Source organism: Xenopus laevis, chromosome 8L (assembly GCF_017654675.1).
Source record: "Xenopus laevis strain J_2021 chromosome 8L, Xenopus_laevis_v10.1, whole genome shotgun sequence".
NCBI lineage: Eukaryota > Metazoa > Chordata > Amphibia > Anura > Pipidae > Xenopus > Xenopus laevis.
The window spans coordinates 36,281,122-36,299,511 of NC_054385.1; the positions used below are offsets into that span (position 1 = coordinate 36,281,122).

The following is an 18,390-nucleotide window of genomic DNA, read 5'->3' on the forward strand; positions in this document are numbered from 1 at the left end:
CGATAGTTCTTACATTCAGATAGATCAGTGTCGGGTTTAGGGATAGCCGAAATCTTAGCTTTGAGCGTTTCAGGGTGTAAGGACTCTCCATTTTTCAGTGCGTTCAACATAGAGGTGAGGTGGGGCCCCAATTGTTCAGCAAATTTCTTATAATATAAATTTGATAAGCCATCAAGCCCCGGAGTTTTACCAGATGCTAAGGTTTTTATAGCAAGAGAAACCTCTTCTAAGGAGACATCTCGGTCAATAAGCTGGGCCTGATCAGGGGACAACTCGGGAAGGCTAATCGTAGAGAAAAACTTATCGAACGCCGATTCAGGCACGGATACTGGAGCTGCATAAAGGGTTTCATAGAAATGGGCAAATTGGTTTGCTATCTTACTGGGGTTCCCCGACAAGGAGCCCTGGGATGTTCTAATCCTGTGGACAGTGGGAGGTTTACGTCTCTCATTCAGTTTACGAGCCAACATCCTTCCCTGCTTGTCTAGGTTACCATAAAGTTTATGTTTAGCCCATCTCAACTTTTTCTCAGCATAAGTTGTTAACAGCATGTCCAGTTCCTTTCGAAGTTGGGAGATTTGAATAGAATAATCTAATTCAGGGGAATCATTCTGTGCCTCCACCAAGTTATCTAGTTTCTGAGTCAGGGAATTAATAGCCGCCACTCTAGCCTTTTTGGCCCTAGAGCCCTGTTGTATAAAGACACCCTGGATAACCGTTTTGTGGGCTTCCCAAATAGTAACCGCAGAAGGAGCTGTATGGAGGTTCTCCCGAAAGTAATTAACAAGGGACTCTTTGATTATTGCAACTGTAGCAGGTATACTCAATAAAGATTCATTCAGACGCCAAGCCCCAAAGCTAGACCTTTCCCAAATATGGGAAAGTGTTATACAATTAGGACAATGATCTGACCAGCTTATATTAAACATTTTGGCAGTACGGAGTGCAGGCAGTAGTGTAGGCGAGAGAAAAATATGGTTGATACGAGAGGATAGCTTGTGAGGAGCAGAGTAATGGGAAAATTGTCGCGTTGTAGGGTTACATTCTCTCCAAGCGTCTATCAGCCGATAAGACGCTAAGAGATTCTTAAACGTAACAGAATCTCTGCTGAATTTCCCAGTACTCTGGGGCTTACCAATTACCAAACGGTCTAAATTCTGATTCCAAACAAGGTTAGAGTCTCCACAGAGAATCAGTTGTCCCAGTTGAATTTGGGAACAAGTATCAAATAACTGTGACAGAAATTTAATCTGATCTAAATTCGGAGTATAATGCGACACAATAGTGAGCGGAACATCCCCAATGCTAACCATGGCTATGACGAATCGACCTTCAGGATCAATAATTGTATCATTAATTGTAACTGCCAATCTGGAGTGGAAGCAAATCGCTACCCCCTTCGTTTTGTTAGGACTAGTAGCTAATAGTACTGTAGGGTACCTCTTATGTAGATATTTGGGGTAAGAGGAATGGGAGAAGTGGGTCTCCTGTAGGCAGAGGATGTCTACGTCTAGGGACGAGAAGTAGGAGAAAGCTTTAGTACGTTTCATAGGAGAATTAAACCCTTGGACATTCAAACTAAGCACTTTAACCCCCATGAGGAATTATCAATCCATCTATACCATAATTGCCCTCCTCAAGCCATGGTGAGAAAAGGGGAACAGTGTTCTGCCACAATAAGCCACTGCCTATCAATATAAGTGAATATAAAGCAAAAATCTCACTTGTAATATTAAGCCATGTGATAGATAGAAAAAGGATTTCACTTGTCAGCAACATAATATAATTAACAATAAACCAAAAATTCAACCAGAGTATCAGTTTGTTTCCGGGGAATAGAGAGTCACCGTCAAAAAGCACTCCCGGACCAGCCTCAGGAGCCCTTAGGGGACTCAATTCCAAGGGGGGAAAGCATTAACCAGCCTGCAAGTAACAGAAAATGTATGTCTAAAATCAGCACCCAGTAGGAGGGAGAACCCAGTGGTCACGTAGTGGGTCTCAGCAAAGGTCAGCGGGCGACTGACCCAACCTGGGAAAAAGACCAGGTTAGTATAGCAGTAAACCGTCCAATGTCAACTGTAAAACAAAAAACTGCAAAAGGAGAAAAGGAGAGGACTGAAGCCTCCTGGAGCAGAAGGGGAAAAGGCCAACTGACCAAATGAATCAAATAAAGTGCCCAAACACATCACGTAGAAAGGACTCCGTGGAAAGCTGAAGAGTTCAGGTAATGGAGGAACGTGACCTCTGAGAATGGGATCTCACCTTTTCCCAAATTGGGAGAACCTTGCGCTGGGAACTGCTTGAAGGCAAAACAGCCTCTACAGGTGCGTCGGAGAAGCCCAATTTCACCAATACAGCCAAACCCTCCTCTGGGGAAGTAGCGTTATACTGCCTGTTGTTGTAAGAGAACATCAGTCGAAATGGAAATAGCCATCTATAAGGTATCTTACGTAGTTGAAGTACTTTGGTGATGGGTGCCATATTCCTCCGCTTTTGCAAGGTAGTTGGGGAGAGATCCATATAAATCTGGTAGGGATGAGTACGGAACACCAAATTATCGACCTTCCTCGCCGCCGCTAAAGCTGCCACTTGGGTTTGGTGGTAGTGCAATCTAAGGATTATGTCTCGTGGTGGATCATCTGGTCGTCTAGGCCTCAGGGCCCTATGTACCCGATCCATCTCTAATCTCGTAGCAGGCAGGGCCGGAAGTAGTTCTTGCAGCAAGTCCATAATCGATTGCTGTAGATCCACAATGGATTCAGGCAACCCACGGATCCTCAAGTTATTACGGCGGGATCTGTTGTCCGCATCTTCAATACGATCATTCGATTCCTTCATCTGTGCCTGCAAGGAAATTATATCCTGTTCATGGGAATCAATCACCTTAATAATATCATCAATTTTGGCCTCCGTATCATTAACCCTCTGGCCCAGTTCAGCAACTTGCTTAGCTAGGTCAGCTGCGATTTTAGTAGCCATAGTGTCAAGTTCCTGTTGCAGCAAAAGTTTAAACTTCCCCAACAGTACCTCATCCGAAGATAGCAAAGCCTCGCCCTGCTCTGAGGAAGTTGATGCCTGGCTCCCGAATAGGCTGCTCGGTGACGCTATCGGGCTCAGTTTCAGTGATGACGCAGGCCGCAGGGCCTTCTCCAAAAAGTCAGAGACTGGGCGTGTCCGGGATGGCGGGGGAGAAAGGGTTTTTCCTCGCCTTCTGCGTGCCGAACGAGTCTGCCGACTTGCCATACGGCTAGCCAGGAGGTTCCCCTTACCGTAGCTACAGACTGCGAGACATTGAGGTGCTGATAAATGCGTCAGGTAGCGAAAAAACTGCACGGCTGGTGCGGAGCTTTCCTAAATGGTGGCCATCTTGGATTGCGCGCGCATGCGCCCCCCATAATAGTATAACTTTTATTGGATGAACTATTCCTTCAGCTAATTCATAAGCATTATTAACTCTAGTGACAGGTGCCACAGGTCTTGCCACTCCCACTGCAAGTAAATATTGGGTAAGGCGGAGTGACATAAGGCCAATCCCCGTTACACAAGGTCACTTGCCAAATTCATGGCATTTTTAAATTGTATTTTATAATATCACTTGTGACTTTGACTGACATGAAACAAATGGGAAAGCTTAAAAAATTTGGTGATTCAAAGAAGTTAAGCAACATTTGATTTGTAAACCAGGACTTGTTTTCCTACTCCTCTGATCTGCCCAGGGCATTCCAGAGTATGTATCTTCTTCTGCTGGATGCCTGGCTGAGTATAAAGGTAGAAACTACTCTCACTTAGGAGCACAGTCACTCATTTTCAAAAAAATTTTCTTTTGGTAAAAAATTCGAATTTAAAACCACCAACTTGAATTTGAATGCTCGATTTATCACACCTTGAACCTGGAAACAGTTCTAATGCGACTATTCTCCACCTAAAACCTGCCGAGTTCATGTAGAAGTCAATGGCAGAGGTCCCTTGAACTATTTGAAAATGTTAATTGTAGCGATGAGCCAAATTTTTGTCAAGTTTTGGTTTGAAACGTGACGCCGCATAGACTGCAAAAAAATAAAATGTCAGGCGGCGAAAAAATTTGACGAACAAAAATCTTGTTTTTTTTTTCCTGGAGAAAACCATCAAATCGGAACCATTCAATCGAATTTTACATGTTCAAACTTTTTCATAAATAACATACCATTTGAGTTGTGAATAAAATCTAATTTATTAGAGTTTATAAAAATTCAACCTTTGATAAATAACCCCCTTAAAGTTTACAGTTTACTTTTCCTAAAGTTAATCCACAGACGTTCAGAGAATTCAGTCAATATGTGGCTTATTAAAAGGCAAAGTGCCGGAAGTTTTGGGGCAGGGGCACACGGGCACATTTGGGGAGATTTAGTTGTCTGGCGACAAATCACCTCTTCTTCGGGGGGACAATCTCCCCAAACTGCCTTCTGCCTGCTAAAATGAAAAATCTCCTGCGGCAATGCTCTCGCGGCGCTTTGATTTGCGAATTTGCCCGAAGTTCTCTCATTATAGCAGGGGGAAGGCAGTTTGGGGAGATTGTTGCCCCAAAAGAAGAGGCGATTAGTAGCCAGGCGACTAAATCTCCCCGAAACTGCCTGTGTGCCCCTGCCCCTAAGTGAGTGCGGTTGCTAATTTCTTTCCACATTACAGCCAGCCACAAATCTCTTCCTGTTAGACCCAATTATTTCAGTTCCCAGTATTCATTACCGTGGAAAAACAGGACAGTCTGTAGTTCTGAAACAATGGCAAGATACAATCTCATGTGCATGAATGAATGGTTTCTGCGTGTGAAGGATATAACTGAAACTGGTATCACTTGGAATCATTCAATCTTTCTTAATATGTCTGTTAGACAAATACATGGGAAAATCACGTGTAGGAAGTATAATGCATAGGAAATTAGGAAATGGTGGGTGAACAGGTTGATGTAAATAGTCACTAGAAAGTACCTGTTCAGTCTTTTTTTTTTTTTACATTGTCTGGTTAATAATTTACAACTAACTTGTTCCTTCGTGATCGGCTAAACAAACATCATATATTATCCTGGTTTCCAGGAAGCCCTCAATGCACTATTGTGTACAGGTGCCGGGGTTTGCCAGCACAAATTGGGTTTGAAAATGCTCTTTTGTAGTCTTAAATTTCTTTAAGACTACAACTTTGTTTTTATTTTAACTATCCCAAGCTATAGGTAGTCTCTGGCATTTTTATAGTTGGTATTACTTTTGAATGCACCTAGCATGTGTAGAGATGAAATAAAGACCTCACAGGATTTCTCTTGAAAATTTAGTGGGATTATAATTCTGTCAATACTAATCTTCGATTGACACATGCTGCAACATAAAACACAACGATGACCTATTTTGCACACATTTATTGAAATTTTCAGGAACTTCACTGGCCCCTCTGTATAACCCAGTTCCTGAATGAGCAACCTAAAAATAAATAAAATTGATTGGAGTGTCTAGCTCTCGAAGGCCCTTAGGATATATGTTCCACTGTAACCTGACTTGGTCACATGGCCTACTAACCAAGGGTGTGTGTTCTGGCATCACTAAGGGTGTAACTAGGGCAGTGTAGTAAAAATTAGCAGGATATATCCCTGTTGTGTTCATTGTTTGTAAAGATAGGAAGAGACAACATGAATCTATTGATTGTCAATAGAAACAAAGCTGGCCATACACAGGCCAATAAAAATGCTGACTTGTCCCCTCCAGACTGAGCTGATAGCGCGTCTGCATGTCTATGTTCATCTTGGGAAGTCCTGCCATTAATTCGATGAGCAGGTTTGAAAATGCTGCTACTTTCCCAGTAGCCTCTACGTAGGCCCCATTATCATCCAGTCGTGGCTCACTGACCAAATGATCAGATCATCCCAACTTGTTGGTGTACAGAACTTGCCACATGAACAGATGCTAAAATGTATATCCAGCTTATGAGCAACTGAGCCAACATGACTTGTATTTTGGCAGAACAACTTGTTTTTAGTCAAATATTTCATATTTTATATAACAGGAGAAGCAATGCCTGTGTCTAAGAAACCAGGCAGCAGCGTGATTGCTGGGTCAATTAATCAGAATGGGTCCTTGCTCATTGCTGCTACTCATGTTGGATCAGACACTACTCTCTCCCAGATTGTAAAACTTGTGGAAGATGCACAGACATCCAAGGTATGTAGCTCTATTAGGAGCATTTGAATAATCCCTCATCCAGTATTATGTTATCTCTTGCACTCTTTTATTTTTATCAATGCTTAATTCACCTCTACTTCCACCTAATGCTCTCTAATTGTGTGCTTCATTGGTTTTCTTCTTACACTTTGTATTTCATTTTTATTTTTCTTGTGCTGCCCATGCTTCACTCTTTACTTTTTTTGCCTTAGCTATTGCAATAAATGTGATGGTGGTGATTACTTAATTACTCTATTTATATGTGATTAAATTTATTGTACTAGCTAACTTGACAAACAAGTTTTATGGAATCCTACCGTAGTATTAGAGGGCCTTTATGGTTGACAGCCCTATAAAAACATCCATGGCACCAGCCTTTTTTACTTCTGATTCCCCTAGCATTGCTTCCAGTTTTATTGCCTTGCTATTGCTAATGTCCAGTATCACCCCAGTCACCTGCTTCTGGCAGATCTGGTTGTGACTTATAGGGGCAAATTTACTAACCTCCGAAAACGCCAGGACAACGCTAATTCATTAAAATCCGAAGTTGCGTCCAGGGCGCCGAACGCTGACGAAGTTGCGTTAGTGTTACTGCGGGTATACGAAGTTGCGCTAGTGTTGCCTCATTTGCGTACAGCAGGAAGTTAAAGTTGAATGGACGTATATGTTGCAGCAAAACCGGTTAGAAAAATTTTCAACTGTGTTTTTTAGGAAGTCCTATATACTCTTTTTCACTTAGCCTGGTCTGAGGTGGCGAAGGCAAGTCTGGCGCAAGAGGTAACGTTCAGCAAAATCCGCATCTTAGTGAATTTGCGTAGTTACGTCCATTCGCCAGAGCGCAAATTCACCAGGCGCTAGGGAGCGAAGTACCGATAGAGTATATCTCCTTCGCTAGCGAATATTCACCCGCATTAGTCATTTCGCCCTTTAGTAAATTTGCCCCATAATGTGTAAGTGCTCAGTGGAAGCAATAGACCATTATGGAGGGTGGGTCGGGGCACAGGCAGATTTCACCAGGACCAAGGTTGGATAGTATATCCTTTATGTCTCTCCTCTCAGTTTCTAGCGTTACAGGTCTCCTTTATCAGGGGATTTGAAGCGCAGCTTAGCACACAGGTTTGTAACCCTCCCGTGCAATGCTGTTAAGGGCTTTCAGCAGATCTAGTTGACTGCTACAGGTTCATGGGGCTCTAGCAGAAAATAAGTATTGTGAGCCATGAACTCCTCTGAATTGAAAAGGATGAGGTAATAACAATGAGGGTTTTGGTTGAGATGATTTTTTTTAAAGAACCCTCTATTTCAGTCATTAAAACACCAGAATCCCATGACTTGAACAGCTACAGTTTGCATCTTATGCCCTGGCAAACTCTCCACTCACTAGGCAGCTCCATTCAGCTGAACTGTAACAGCAGTGGGCACAGACCTCTCTGTATGCCACTCCTGCATAGAGAGAGACACCTAGGAATCTAGGTGCACATACTATTCCATATTATGCCTGTGATATGTGAGGGCAGTTACTTAACAGTTTAACCTGAAAGAAGTGGTCCATATAAATAAGCTATTTAACGTCTGGCAAAGAGAGTAGGCAAATTATTGAGTAAAGATTATCATCTGTCTAATGCAATTTCTGCCTGAGCTGCATAATGCATTTAAAATGAGAAGAGCTATAGTATAGGGCAGTGCTGTCCAACTTCTGTGGTACCGAGGGCCAACATTTTACTGGCCTATGTGGCGGAGGGCCGATAATAGAAGTCAGTGTTGGCCACTCCCCCTTTTAAACCACACCCACTGTAAACCACACCCATATTACCACAAGAACTTTTAAGATCATATCCACATTAACGGTGGTAGCACACCAAAAAACCAAATGGTTGGTGCTCACTGCAGGCAAATACCTCATCACTCATATGTGAAAAATTGAAGTTATGTTAAAACATACCCTTAAATCCATATTCCTCATCCTCCCCTGTGGATAATACAACAACCCCCCAACACATGATCAAACACCTTAGGGGCCCTTAACAACAATTTCCAAATGCTAACAAACCCCAAGAATAGTGTAGGGCAAGCAGAGAATGGCACACACAAGCAGCACTGGGCAAACAGAGAATGGCACACACAAGCAGCACTGGGCAAGCAGAGAATGGCACACACAAGCAGCACTGGGCAAACAGAGAATGGCACACACAAGCAGCACTGGGCAAGCAGAGAATGGCACACCCAAGCAGCACTGGGCAAACAGAGAATGGCACACACAAGCAGCACTGGGCAAGCAGAGAATGGCACACACAAGCAGCATTTGGGAAGCAGAGAATGGCACACACAAGCAGCAGTGGGCAAGCAGAGAATGGCACACCCAAGCAGCACTGGGCAAACAGAGAATGGCACACACAAGCAGCACTGGGCAAGCAGAGAATGGCACACACAAGCAGCACTGAGTAAGCAGAGAATGACACACCCAAGCAGCACTGGGCAAACAGAGAATGGCACACACAAGCAGCACTGAGTAAGCAGAGAATGTCACACCCAAGCAGCACTGGGCAAGCAGAGAATGGCGCACACAAGCAGCACTGAGTAAGCAGAGAATGGCACACACAAGCAGCACTGGGCACACAGAGAATGGCACACACAAGCAGCACTGAGTAAGCAGAGAATGGCACACACAAGCAGCACTGGGCAAAAAGAGAATGGCGCAAACAAGCAGCACCGAGTAAGCAGAGAATGTCATACCCAAGCAGCACTGGGCAAACAGAGAATGTCACACACAAGCAGTACTGGGCAAGCAGAGAATGTCACACACAAGCAGCACTGGGCAAGCAGAGAATAGCTGGTTTAAGCAGTTGCTGCCTGTAAGTACATGCATGACGTTGTTTAGGTAAGATAAATCTGTAATGCACCCTAGAGCATCCGTGAACATGAGTGTGTATGCACAGGGTATTCTTATTAGGATTGCATTACTGATAATTATAAAAAGCTTTTTATAACTCTTCATACTATCCTTCATTCTTATTGTTACCATTATGTGACTTGTCATCTGCAAGATGATGCTGCATATTAATTTATGACCCTCTTTTCCAGGCCCCAATCCAGCAGTTTGCAGATAAACTCAGTGGCTACTTTGTCCCCTTCATTGTTGTCGTGTCCGTTCTCACCTTGTTTGTCTGGATTATAATTGGATACCACAACTTTGAAATTGTTGAGAAATACTTTCCTGTAAGTAGCAGGGACTGCTTTTGTTAATGTCTTTGAGGGGAAGGGGGATAGGGCTGATGTAGAAGCTATGAATAAAAAAAAGCTACTTCACATGTCCCATCTAAAGTAAAGTACCGCACAACAACTGGTTAACACATTATGCAGCAATAAATGGGGGAATGTCTTGCAGCAGTCATCAGTGGGGAAAATCGGACACATCAATCTGCTTTTCTGAAAACTCTGCAAGACAGATGATTGGCTTGCCAAATGGCACGCAATCACACTGGGTTTTCTCAAACATCATTGGACATGTTACGTGGCTCTTTTATTGGTTTACATGCTGTCCAGTCACAGCCTGAGCCCCCATTGTCATGATGTAGCTTATTACACTGTCTCCTTGGGCTCTGCAACTGTGCACATATGCAGGGCTTGTGGGTTCTTATATGTGGCTCTGGCACAAAAAAAAATATTTTGGATTGAGCATAAAGTGAGATTACATTTGTCAGATGTAGTTAGTCAAACCCTGTGAATATGTGCCTTCACATTATTTTCTGGATTTTTGAATGCACAACAGACTGCTTAAAGGAGAACTAAAGCTAAAGAAGTAGGGAAGAAATGTTTTACATTATGTTTTTGGCTTCTGTACCAGCCCAAGGCAACCACAGCCATTTAGCAGGGAAGATCTGTGCCTCCAAAGATGCCCCAGTAGCTCCCCATCTGTTGATTCACTGCACATGCTCTGTGCTGCTGTCACTTACTGAGCTTAGGGACCCACTCACAATATACAGATAGAATAGAATAGAAATGTCACAATATAAGGCTGATTAGTAATTAATACAGATAATTACTACATGGCAGCACAGAGACCAGTGTAATTAGCATCAGCTTATATTACAGGCCAACCTCATTTTCTGTTTGATAATATGCAACGACCCCTAAGTTTAGCTTCTCAACAGCTGCTCAGAGCCCACTGAGCATGTGAGTGTCACAGACACTTTCCAAGATGGTGACCCCCTGTGACAAGTTTGAAGTCCTGGATCATTGCTGCTATTGACAAGTTGAAACTTTAGCTGGTGCAATAAGTTCAGTATATAAAATATGACATTTTTAGCTATATTAATTTTTAGGGTTTAGTTCTTTTTTAAAAAAGTATATCTGTGCCCTTTGCAGCATGTGGCATAATAAACAAATCCGTACACTTTTCAAGTTAATTGCAGCTTTAAAAGGAACTGAAATATTCTGAAAGCAGGTATCACCCCCTTACACCATGTCTGTTATGTTTCATCCCAAATATATTTCCTGATTGTAATTAAATGTGTCTATCACACACAGGGCTACAACAAGAGTATTTCAAAAGGAGAAGTGATTGTCCGTTTTGCCTTTCAAGCAGCTATCACGGTCTTGTGTATTGCTTGCCCCTGCTCACTTGGTTTGGCAACCCCTACTGCCGTCATGGTCGGGACAGGGGTGGGTGCACAGAACGGCATACTGATTAAAGGAGGAGAGCCATTGGAGATGGCACACAAGGTACCTTTGTATTATTTATTAAAGGAAAACTATACCCCCCAAACAATGTAGGTCTCTATAAAAAGATATTGCATAAAACAGCTCATATGTAAAATCCTGCTTCATGTAAATAAACCATTTTTATAATAATATACTTTTCTAGTAGTATGTGCCATTGGGTAATCATAAATAGAAAATTGCCATTTTAAAAAATAAGGGCCGCCCCCTGGGATCGTAGGATTCACTGTACTCACAAACATACCAACAAACCATACATGTTAGGTCACATGAGCCAATTAACAGACAGAGTTGTGTCTTTTGCTTCCACACTTCTTCCTGTTACAGTTAGAGTTGAAGTATTTCTAATCAGGTGATCTCTGAGGCAGCACACAGACCATCACAAAATGGTGGCTCAAGGCAAGAGATGTAAAAGGGCAATATTTACTTAAATATATATTCCAGTTTGGTAAGATTCTTTAATATGCCACTTAATATGATATGAACTATCTGTTGCTTAAGTGTTCATTTTGGGGGTATAGTTTTCCTTTAATGCCAGCCAGGCAAGCAAGTGCCAACTCCTGTGTTGTAATAGATAGGAATTTAGTTCACTTGTTTCACAGCCTTAATGAAAGTATTCAGCTGGGGAGGACCAAAAATGATGGTTCCCACAGTGGAATGCTCCATACATAATGGTTTTTTTTTGTGCAGGGTTTACCTGTAGAGTCCTTTTGGACTCTAGCTACTGCCTTCTTATCCACCTGTAGGGAGCATACATAATAGTAAAGTTAATTCATTTCCTTAACCTAAATCATTTTGGGTGGCTTCCCCCTTTAAAGGGGATGTAAAGGCAAAAAATAAAACCTCTTCGTACTGTTCCCTAGTTGCAAAGAAAGATATCTAAAATTTGTACCGTTTTTACAGTTCTCTAGGCGGTCGCCAGCTGCCGAGCATTGACAGAAGCAGTGCTGCGAGTTTACAGGGCTGGAAAGGAAGGTGCGGGGGTTGTTCCGCATATTGGTTAGCAGAGAATGGCAAAGGTTAGCCAGGTTGGACAAATAAAACTTAAAATAACCCTGAAAAATGCTTCCCTACCATTCGATTGACTGCTCAGCAGCCCGCGACCATCTAGAGAACTGTGTCTGCAGCAGCAAGAGGGAGTACAGTAAAGGGGAATAGGACTGTATACATTCAGCCTTTTCCTTAAAATGGTATACTTGTTTAATTACATTGGAGATAGCTTTCTTTGCAACTAGGGAACAGTATAAAGAGGATTTATTATTTGCCTTTACATCTGCTGTAATCTTTTCTATAAGGTCTGACTGTTGGCCGCAGCCTTAAAAATAAAAACAGCAGAGTCCTTTCTAGATTCATTGCTGAAACTGTAGTTACATGTATGTATTGTTTTAAGACCTACATCCTGCGTGGAAAACACTATTGCATCTTTTTAACATCACATCCTCTCTTTTGTTTGGTTCAACATTCAGCCAGTAGGTGGCGTTCGTGGAGCAGTAAAGACTAACGGAAAACAAAGCTGTTTGCTATAATCATCAGAACATGGAATTATTGCAAGGGTCCCAGACATAACCATTAGCAGCCCTCTCAGCATTACCCTCTAGATCAGCTACGGTTCCTTGGAGCACACTGCCTCTAAAGACCAGAAACTTTAATTGCACATAGAGTGTCTGGACTGTAGAAGTAGCTGGCATTGCAAGTCTCTGTCATAGACAGCACATTCCCACTCCAACAAACAGAAATCAGTTAATAATGGGAAAGAGGGGTTTGACTGTCACAATCAAGCTGTCCTGTGTTAGAAGTCTATGGAAGCAGTCTGTGACAACAACAATTGTTCTTCACATCCACTTATACACCGCTGTATGGTGTTTCATAGCTGTTTCACTATATACGTTTACATTATATACTGCTGTATGACATTACCTGTTGAGAAAAGTTGTGAATGGGTTCTAACATTTAAGAGATTCCTTTATCCAAAGATAACTGTCCCAAGGCTTTTTTTTCATAAAAAATTTTATTTTATTTAAATTAGCATTAAAATTCAGTTACAAACAAACCCCACCAGGCCCACCTTACGCGTTTCGCACCCACCGGCGCTTAGTCATAGGTGTATCTATATGAGATACACCTATGACTAAGCGCCGGAGGGTGCGAAATGCGTAAGGTGGGCCTGGTGGGGTTTGTTTGTAACTGAATTTTAATGCTAATTTAAATAAAATAACATTTTTTATGGAAAAAAAGCCTTGGGACAGTTATCTTTGGATAAAGGAATCTCTTATATGTTATCGCCTGAGAACTGGGGCGAGTCCCTTGGGCTTAACTAAATGGAAATCAGATGTGGACTCCCAATTGATGTATAATATATGGGTTCTAACATTGCCTCCTCTGTACTTGCAGGTGAAGACTGTAGTGTTTGATAAGACTGGTACCATTACTAAGGGGACGCCTGTTGTTGTGCAAGTGAAAGTATTGGTGGAGGGGAACAGGATGCCTTCAAACAAGCTGCTAGCAATTGTGGGGACAGCAGAGAGTAACAGTGAACATCCGCTAGGTTCTGCTGTTATAAAGTACTGCAAAGAGGTAAGATCTACTCCTCTACCATTGTAGAGCCATTGTCAATAGTTGGGGAGCAACACAAGTCCCTGGGATGCCAAATTAGGACTGTGATTGGCTATTGGGTAGACCTCAGCCTACAGGAGGATCTGTTTAGAAGCACACATGGTTTTTATAGAACCAAAACTTGCCCCCAAGCCAGGAATTCAAAAATAAACACCTGCTTTGAGGCCACTGGGAGCAAAATCGAATGGGTTGGCTAGTAACATGTTGCTTGTTAGGGGATCTGGAACCAGTTTGGAGTGTACCACAATGTCCCAAATACCTCCATGCTGATAGCTTTGTTTGTTTGGTTTTTCTTATATTTTATTTTTATTCACTGTGGCATAGCAATATCTACTGTTCTATAATATGCACAACATTTCATGAGAATATAAAGATGTTCAGTTCTTTACTGTGTTGTTTATCATACCCATATAGAACTTTGTTGCCTGGCAGTATTAGTAGTAAGTAAATAACATGAATAAATGCATAGAGAAAAACCCCATAAATGCCACTGTGTAGTTGCAGAGGTGGGGTGAGCCAACAATTTCCTTAAAGAGCAGGTCCACATGTTTCAGCTGTGCAAGAACAGGAACTCCTTTTCCATGATTTGGAGGGAGCAGTGACTTTACTGATCTTCTTATGCTTTTGTATTTCTTTTACATGCAGGTGTTGAGTGCACAGACCCTGGGTACTTGCTCTGACTTTCAGGCAGTTCCTGGTTGTGGAATCAGCTGTAAAGTGAGCAACATTGAACCACTCCTGCATGCTGCAAACAGCCCTGATAACAATAGGAATGCAGTGTTAGTGCAGATTGATGGACAGCACGAGGACTCCATTCTGCCCTCCATCCTGCCCTCCATCACAGTCTCCCAGAATCCAAGCAATGGTTTGCTTCTTTTTATTTTTTTATTTTTTTTTTACAGTTTTCTAGGTTCATTTAAGGTTCTCCTCACCTAAACACATAATGGGAAAGGGAGAGAATGGGAATAGTAACAGCATCAGTGCAAAAGTTGACTATGCGTAGCATGTACCCATTGAGAGGGCTGGGCACAGTTTTCTTATTACTGCAGGATAAAGAAGATCAGTTCAATATGGTGCACTCATGATCCTGTACTACATATTATTGCTTGTGCATGTAGCTCTGCCTAAGATTGTCCACCAAGTTTGCCATTTAAGTATAATATGGATGAGATAATACAGGTATAGGATCTATTTTCCTGAACCCCATTATCCAGGAAGGCCATTTCGCACGTAAGTCCATAAGCAAATAATTGCAAAATATATTCCCTTTTTCTCTGTAAAGATAAGACAGTATATTGTACTTCATCCTAACTAAGCTGTATAAATACACATTGATGACAAAAGTAAGCATTCCGGATCATAGATCCCTTACCTGTATTGTCCCATCATTATTTGGGATCAAGTCATCTATCATACTTAAAGATACAGTGACGTCAAAAAATGAAAGTGTTTTAATGTAATAAAAATATAATGCAGTGTTGCTCTGCACTAGTAATACTGCTGTGTTTGCTTCAGAGGCAAACTTGGTGGACAATTGATGGATCTACACATACTTCTCATGTCACAATCCTGATACACAAGCATTACTACGTAGTGTATGATCATGAGTGCACTACATTGAACTGAACTTCTTCATTCACAAGCTTTTGTGCATGCGCACGGGGCCCCCGAGGTTCACAACCCGGTGGGCCCCGACTGCGACAGTCTGACCCTGATCTGATTAGAGTAGGGAAGTCACACAGCCTTTTAGAAGTTACAATCTGCACTTTGATGTAGGCTTCTGAACTTACCCTTGTTTACGAAAGTGCAGCAAATCTCCAAACAGATTTTGTAAGCTTGTTTCAAGAGAACTGTAGTTAGTAGCGTGTAACACTTTTATCTGTTTACAGACATTGGTTTGGTTGATTTCATTGTGCAGTACGTCAACTATAGCTTCATGGCATAAATAAAGGCTTACCATACCATGTATACATATTAATATATATATTATTATTAGGTTCCTCACATACATACTTAGTCCTTATTGGGAATCGTGAGTGGATGAACAGGAACTTTCTGACCCTGACAGCAGAGACTGATGAACTGATGACAGAACATGAGAAGAAAGGGCGCACAGCAGTCTTGGTAGCAGTAGATGGTACGTAGGCTGATTTTTACTGCCATTATATAACTAATTTCTGCGTAATTTAACTGGGGATAGTCCTAAAATGCCCTTATCTTTTGTGGTTTTTCACAATATTGCTCTATCCTTGCTAAAATCAAAACAACACTTTTTACCTTACATTTTACAGAATTACAAGTTAGATTTTCTGTATTTAACTACATACTGAATTTCTGTTGAGTTGCTTTATCAATGCTGGGTGTCTAGCAGCAAAGGCTTTCTTATTCATGTGCAAACACCTGTCCAACTAGAGGCCTGTGGTGTGGATGTGGCTCTCCAAAGGATTTCTATGTCCCCCAGTCGGCTTAGAGGCTCCATAGGCTTCACTATGTGACATCACCATATTCATTTAATCCAGCCCTCAAACATACTCTATGACAAATAATTGGCCCAAGTAATAAGTTGGACTGATCTATGAGAATGTAGTTGTTGTACTAAATAAAGCATCAGTCATATGAGGCTACTTACATATTCAATCAGCCTCTTCAACCTAATCTATCTTGACTAGTAGTGGAACATCTTCTAGAAAAGTTTTTTTCACCACTTACTGAGTACATTTTGCCTGTGTGACATGGATGCAGAAGAATTGATAGGCACTGTGCAGCTAAAAGCCTTGTAACCTCTGCATTTACAGGCATACTGTGCGGACTGATTGCCATCGCTGATACTGTAAAGCCTGAAGCTGCTTTGGCTGTACATTCCTTGCGATCGATGGGATTAGATGTTGTACTGATGACTGGAGACAACAGCAAGACTGCCAAAACCATTGCTGCACAGGTATGTCTGTTGTTAACAATTTTAAAGGGGAACTCTGGCTTCCAAACCAAAATTTGATAAAGAGGCCCACATAACACAGAAACCCCTAATATACCCATCACAGTTACCGGTTTCTACAAAAAGTATAAATAGTTGCAGCAAAGGTAATAGGTAGCACCTCCCATTGATAGAGAGATAGCAAATTAATGGTGTGCAGGGTCACATGACATATAGAATTGAAGTACAAGAAGGAAAAGTGTGTCCCATGTCATTGCACCATCCCATTATTTAGTCCGAGATCCCAACCATATAAGGTAAAACTTAACTTTTATTAAATCAACTAAATTAACACGAGAAGAAATGATAATAAGAATTAAAAGCAAGGTTAGGTAGGGTAGCTGTATCGACACGAGGTCATCAGCTAATATACGATATATAAGATCGAGAGTGTGACGTGGGTTTACGCAACAGTAGCTGTTGCCCACCATCAATCCCAACTGCTGCCATGCTGGCGTGCCTCTGTGCGTGTGAGGGATGAGTGGCGTTTGATAAAGCTTGTAGTTTGACAAGCGGAACGCGCGTCAGGCGCATCTAATTTTAAAACTGTTAGGCAGGGACGTTTACTTGCTGGGACGGGCGGCTCTGTGGAAGGGAGGAAGGGCGGAAGGGCTGGAGAAGGGCACCTTAAATTCGCCAATATCTACTTTAAAGGCAATCTGCCGATCGGCTACTCGCGTCCTAAACCGTGGACTGATCACAAAGGAAGGGTGGTGTGGGGGGATACGAGGGCTCTCGATATAGAAGTTTGCTTCCGCCTCCAATTGTTTCACTACCTCTTCCATGAGACAAGGGGCGAGATGCAAGCACCCCCCGCAGTTGACACGGGGACTCTTAGGTGGAAGCTGCCAATTACGGCATCTGAGTTTAAAGAGTACATATTGAGCTTGTTTTTTATGTGCCTACCTAACTCCAAACGCCACTCATCCCTCACACGCACAGAGGCACGCCAGCATGGCAGCAGTTGGGATTGATGGTGGGCAACAGTTGCTACTGTAGCATAAACCCACGTCACACTCTCGATCTTATATATCGTATATTAGCTGATGACCTCGTGTCGATACAGCTACCCTACCTAACCTTGCTTTTAATTCTTATTATCATTTCTTCTCGTGTTAATTTAGTTGATTTAATAAAAGTTAAGTTTTACCTTATATGGTTGGGATCTCGGACTAAATAATGGGATGGTGCAATGACATGGGACACACTTTTCCTTCTTGTACTTCAATTCAAAAAGTATAAATAAATGCCATTTTCTATACTGAAATCCAGTTGTTTAACAGTTCTTCTCTTTCTGCATCATTTGAAATCCTGGCAGGGAAGGAGGGACTAAACACTGATGTTACAAATTGTAAAAACTTCTCCACAGCTTACAGACAGCATGCAGGAACTACATAACCCACAATGCATTGCACTGTGATGTTCTGTTCCTTATTGAAATCACGTGTGCAGGGAATTGTGGGGTTTGGAGGATGCAGGCTAAGGACAGATGGCTGTTGATACAAAGTAACAGTAGTCAGCCAGCTCAGCAAAGTATTCAGAAAGATCAGCAGGAGAGCAGGGGGCTAGGCTTAAGGAACTGTCAGAAACCATTAAAAACCATGAAAAGTCTGCATATTTTTTAATTGATGTATATTGCGAAGAGTCTTGAAATTATGTTTACTTTTCAAAAAGCTTAAGTAATATTTTTGCGGAGTTCCCCATTAATCATTGCATTCCTATTTAGTGCTCTGCAGTATTGTCCCAACCCGACAAGACCCTGGCACATACAACTAACCATCTTTTTTTATTATTATTATTATTTGGGGCTCTGTTGATTTGCATAGAGGCTGAATATTACTTCCAATCTATTGTGTGTTTATTTAAAATTCTCATCCTCACCATCTCAACCTCAGTAATTATTCA

The 18,390-nt window shown here is 41.9% G+C and overlaps 1 protein-coding gene across 2 annotated transcripts in view; it reads left to right on the forward strand.

The window, feature by feature from the left end:
• atp7a.L (ATPase copper transporting alpha L homeolog) overlaps positions 1 to 18,390 on the forward strand; it is a 75,272-nt gene that overhangs the window by 47,321 nt on the left and 9,561 nt on the right. For both annotated transcript variants that reach the window (XM_018229766.2, XM_018229767.2), the window contains 7 exons: positions 6,028 to 6,182; positions 9,261 to 9,395; positions 10,707 to 10,901; positions 13,290 to 13,472; positions 14,157 to 14,376; positions 15,508 to 15,648; positions 16,307 to 16,449. In XM_018229766.2, coding sequence (XP_018085255.1) covers positions 6,028 to 6,182; positions 9,261 to 9,395; positions 10,707 to 10,901; positions 13,290 to 13,472; positions 14,157 to 14,376; positions 15,508 to 15,648; positions 16,307 to 16,449 — 1,172 coding nt within the window. The remainder of the gene's footprint in view (positions 1 to 6,027; positions 6,183 to 9,260; positions 9,396 to 10,706; positions 10,902 to 13,289; positions 13,473 to 14,156; positions 14,377 to 15,507; positions 15,649 to 16,306; positions 16,450 to 18,390) is intronic.